This window comes from Arachis ipaensis, chromosome B05 (genome assembly GCF_000816755.2).
Source record: "Arachis ipaensis cultivar K30076 chromosome B05, Araip1.1, whole genome shotgun sequence".
In the NCBI taxonomy this organism is placed as follows: Eukaryota; Viridiplantae; Streptophyta; class Magnoliopsida; order Fabales; family Fabaceae; genus Arachis; species Arachis ipaensis.
The window spans coordinates 24,833,006-24,838,033 of NC_029789.2; the positions used below are offsets into that span (position 1 = coordinate 24,833,006).

At 36.3% G+C, this 5,028-nt stretch overlaps 1 protein-coding gene across 1 annotated transcript; it reads left to right on the forward strand.

The window, feature by feature from the left end:
• On the forward strand, positions 376-4,483 carry LOC107640397 (protein GAMETE EXPRESSED 2-like). The gene is made up of 6 exons (XM_021123688.1): positions 376-381; positions 2,448-2,535; positions 2,973-3,179; positions 3,508-3,735; positions 3,877-4,185; positions 4,362-4,483. The coding sequence occupies exons 1-6, from the start codon at positions 376-378 to the stop codon at positions 4,481-4,483; spliced, it is 960 nt and encodes a 319-aa protein (XP_020979347.1).

A 5,028-nucleotide genomic window follows, 5' to 3' on the forward strand; every position in this document is an offset into this window, starting at 1 on the left:
AAAATAAAACAGCATCAGTTTCGATTTTGGCTTCTCTATGTACGAAAACAGCATTTCGGTTTCGATTTCAGTTTAACTTGAGAGGGAGAGGTACCTGGAGAGATCGTAACCAGCGGAGAGAGGAGAAGCCCTAGAAGGAAGAAGGCGTTGTCGGAGAGCTTCTTTACACTGAGGAAATGAGAGTGTTGTATGTTCAGAGAGGATAGAAGCCCTAGCTAGAAGGAAGAACGGCGTTGAATGAGTCAGGGATTGTAATTTTTTTCTTTTTATATGCGTGTGAAAACGGCGGTTCAAAACCGCCATAATCACCAGAACCGCCAAAATATATAAAGCCAATTACGGCAGCAGAAAAAATTGCCATAATGACTCGATAATATGGCGGTTCTTTAAAACCGCCTTAATCTCCATGCCATTTTAACCCTTTTTTTTTGTAGTGAGATTTTTGCAGGGTTGTGCGTGCGCACATATCAGAAATCCTGAAATTCTGCAACTTTGCAGAATTTTGGATTCTTAACACCATCTTTGAATGATCATAACTTCCTCTACAAAATTCCAAATTTCACAAACTTTATATCTATTTAAAGGATTTTCAAAGATCTTTAATTCTAGATAAGTTTCATCAGATTTTGAAAACCGAGGCAAAAGTTATGATCAGACAAAATTCACCAAAAATCTACTTTTACCAAATAACCCAAATTACCAATTTTCCCACTTTCATATCGCAAACCAACCAAAACAATACCAAACCATTCCAAATTCCCTTCCTCATCAAAAATCAACACTTTATATCACATCACACCAAACTTACCACACTTTCCTTTACCATTCATCATCCTCAACCTCAACATCAACATATCACATTACAATCAAAATCCCCATTAACATTTTTTCAACTACATTACTAAATCATCAACATTATTATCACATATATCAACATAAATTACTTCTCAACTTCACAATCATTCATCATCATCATATCACTACCAATCAACATAATCAAACTCAACGATCATCAGCTCATCATAAATCACCACATACCATCATTCCACAACTCAACAACCATTTAAATTCAAACTTATCCTATGGGTCACTAGTCTAAGTGTCCATGAATATTATATACTACATAGAGGAAACTAAAACTATACCTTGGCCGATCCCCAATATGCACGAAAACCCAAAATTGGGCCCAAGATAAGCTTTTAATCACAAACTAAGCCACCAAGAATCTCCAACAAGCATCTTCAAGCTCCAAACTCACCATAATCAAGCTATATATACATAAATCATCATAAATCAACCTATGGCTCATTATAATTGAAATTTCACAAGAGTTTCAATGTCTCTTACCTTGCCCAGCAGTTTTGGAAGCCAAAACCAACATTAATCAAAGGCTAGAGTGTACCTAAACACCCAAAAATCACAAAACCTCACTTAGCCAAAACCCTAGATTTTTGAAACTTTGAAGATAAGAACTGAGAAGATTTCTAGATTTCCTTACCAAAAATCACAAGAAACACGTAGCCGCAAACGGTGCGGTAATCGGAGCTCTGTAGCTCAAGATATCACAAAAAGAAGAGATGTGTGAATAGTGTCTTCTTCTTCCTCTTCTCCCCTTTCTTTGCTGCTGAGTGTGTGTGTGTGTTTAATGGTGTTGTGGCTACATGGGTTCATTAAATAAACCCTTATATATGTTGGGCATGGGCCCAACTTGGGCCCGGTCTAACCCATTGGCAGTTTTTGCCCGTTTGGCCCAACTTCAGGCCAAAGCTTTAAAATTAACGCCCAGTTTTTTACTTCTAATATTTTTCTAAGACTTTCGACTGTTTTCACTTTTTCTTGCACAGTACCGGGCAGACTTGAACCGGTTCAACTGCCGGTTCATGGTTTTTACAATTTTTCGCAGAAAATACATTTTCTGACTCCGAAAGACCTACTGAGTCCAAAAATCCTATTTAAATCTCCAAATTCTCATCCTAACTTTCCGAAATTTAATTTGGACATTTAAATGATTTTATTCGTGAAAAATCCGGTTCTTACAAAAATGCTCATCAAGTTAGAAAAATTGAAGCTGAAGTCATTAGACTTAGGTTGTGGCTTGTGACTGTATCTTTGGTTGTGAAGCTTAGTTTTGTGTGCCATGTGTATCTTTTTTTGAGCAGGTCCTGATATAAATACTACTTCATGTATGATTATGCAATGCCATAGACATTAGTCTTTTTGTCATCATTGTGTCTGCTTGATTTAATTGTGGGTGATGGTTGATGTGTTTGGTTGTGTATTGTCTTATTGAAAATGTTGCCTGCTGACTATCTTCATCATCACTTACAATGGAATTAAGTTCTTCAAACTCATAGCAGTGGTACCTTGCATCTGGATCTGGAAATTCTTCACATTCGACAAGTATAAATATTAAAATATGCTTATTTGGATCTTGGTTTTGTATGAAGGTTTGTCCAATTGGTGGAGGCCTTGCAGTTGATCTTTTTCTATTCCTGCAACTCCTTTTAGCAACTTCTGGGTTGGGATTTGGTTCAGGTTATGAAGCACTATTATACTCCACTCAAGTAGTGTTAACTCCTACCACTACTAGAAAACTTGTTATTACAGATGGATATTTCCGACGGATTTTATCCCACGGAAATACAGACGGAATTTCAGAGGAATTTTTTGTCGAAAAACAAAAAAAATAAATTAACATAAATTACAGACGGAAAAAAAAATCCGTCGATAATTCCATCGGAAAAATAATTTTTTTTTGTGGGAAATGATTACAGACGGATTTTCCATTTGTAATTAAATAGGCAAAAATGTTATGTTTTGTTAAATGATTACAGACAGAAAATCCGTCTGTAATTTAAATTTTTCCGTCGGAAATATTAGAATAAGGAGATAGATTTCGGAAACTCCCAATGGTTCATTTCACTTTCTCACGTTTCCCTTGAATTACTCCCTGCCTTCTCTCTCCGTTGAAGATGTGACGTCCTCCGCTGTCGCCGCCGCCGCGGCTCGCGTCGCACGAGCTCCCTCCATCGCCCTCATCGCGTTCGCTCCCTTCGTTGCCATCGTCTCTCTCCGCCGTGCTCTTGTCTTACGAGCTCCTTCCGCCGCCGCTCTTGTTGCTACTTCTTCTCTCCTCGCCGGAGGTTTGTCATCATCTCTTCTCGTCGCCGTTAGTTCAGGTAGGCCTCCGCCTCCTTCTCGTCCATATCCCTAACCCCTTCCATTGTGATTCTTTTCTGATTTCATTATCCCTAGCCCTAGCCCTGTCCCTTCCCTGTTGCTGCTGCTAATTTCACAGAAAAATAAAAATAATTTCACAGAAAGTTCGTTAATCCCACTTTCTTTGTCTCACTCACACTTTCCTTCACATTCTTAGTCGCTTATTTTCCCTAACGAATTGCAATCATTAAGGTTATGGTATGGAGAATTATATTTTTGCATCATTAAGCATGTGCAAGAAGAAGCAGATTAGTGAAGTGGTTTATGAGATTAACCTCTGTAATTTAGGTTATGGTATGGAGAATTATATTTTTGCATCAATTTGGTGTCTATGGATTGCAACAAGTAGCAAGATATTTAGAGACAAAATGGTTAACAGGAGGGAAAGCTCTATAGCTATGAGTGCCTTCCATGTAGATTACACACCTGAGAAAAAAGGTTTTTATGATATACATGTATATTGTGGAAATGTCTTATTGAATAAGGGTCATACACTCAGAAAAGAAGTAAAAGCAGGTAAAGAATTAGTTTGCATTTTTGCATTTGACCAAAAGAAAAGATTTCAACTTTAACATATAAGAATGTTTAGCTAGGAAAGATCAATTGCTTCTGTAGACAGAAATGGTTTCTACTTTATAGTGCTTGATTTTGGTGCAGGTGAAGTTAATGGTTCCTTATCAAATGTGGTCAAGTTTTCTTCTAAGGTGGCAAAGATGTCAGAAAATGAAATACTAGTGCAGCTTATGGATTCATTTGCAAACCCTGTTCTTGCACAACAATCAAGGTTGAAGTTGGAGACTACTTCAGCTAACAAATCCCTTTTTCAAACTTTGGACATTAAGGATAACAAGGATGGTTCATACAATTGTAGCTATATGGCTAAAGATGTTGGAACTTATGAGATTTGTGCTTCCTTTGATGGCAAGGATATTCTGCCATGTCCCTTCAGTATCAATGTGTATAGCAGTAAGTTCAAATTGCATTCTGCTTATGATGTGCTTGTTTTTTTTAAGTGATTTAAATTTATAACTTATTTATTTTATATAGTACAGTAGTTGACCCTTGAAAAGCTGAAATGTTTATTACTAATTATATTTTATAAAATTTATATGAAGATGTAAAACTGATTTTTCATGTCACAGGTGAGTATTTTCCCAAAGCCAACAATGATATAGTATCTGTTTGGGAGGATCAATCAATTGCCATTGATGCTTTAGCAAATGATTACTTTGCTGGTGATAATGCAACTATAGTTCAATTCTGAAAAGTAAGATCATTAATTAGAGAAGATCCTTAGCTTTGATTTGTCTACAGAATCAATCAAATTAAAACCTCAATAATTGGTTACTGAAGGAGTTTATTATTTTTATTTTTTACTTTTTTTTTCCAGCCAGACCATGGTTCACTTCTACAGAATGGAAGGATGTTTCGTTATACTCCATATAAACCATCTAAAAAAATTACATCTATTGCCATGCAGAATCTGGAAATCAAGAAGGAGTTCCATGATGTAGAAACCTTAAAAATGTTTTTGTTTCAATTCTTATAGAGAAATTAAGCATGGATAATTATTTTAGTGAATATTTAGAAATAAATATATATGATAATTGGACTGCTAAGTTATCCAAGAGAGTGTGCTTATAGGCCTTTATGTTGGATTCAGAGTATGAAGCTCATGTTTCAGATTTTAGGGCTGCTAAGTTTCTCAAGCCTGATTTCTTTGATCCATTGAGAGGAACTGATAATGAGGCAAAGGTCGAATCTCGTGATTCGAAAACCTCAGCAATGCGGTTGATCATCATCCAACGA

Excerpts from the sequence above, each read along its gene's own strand:
- LOC107640397 (XM_021123688.1), top strand. Across the intron at positions 2,536-2,972 it reads TGGGTTGGGATTTGGTTCAG|ATGTGACGTCCTCCGCTGTC; the intron begins GTTATGAAGCAC and ends TCTCCGTTGAAG. Across the intron at positions 3,736-3,876 it reads CAGAAAAGAAGTAAAAGCAG|GTGAAGTTAATGGTTCCTTA; the intron begins GTAAAGAATTAG and ends ATTTTGGTGCAG.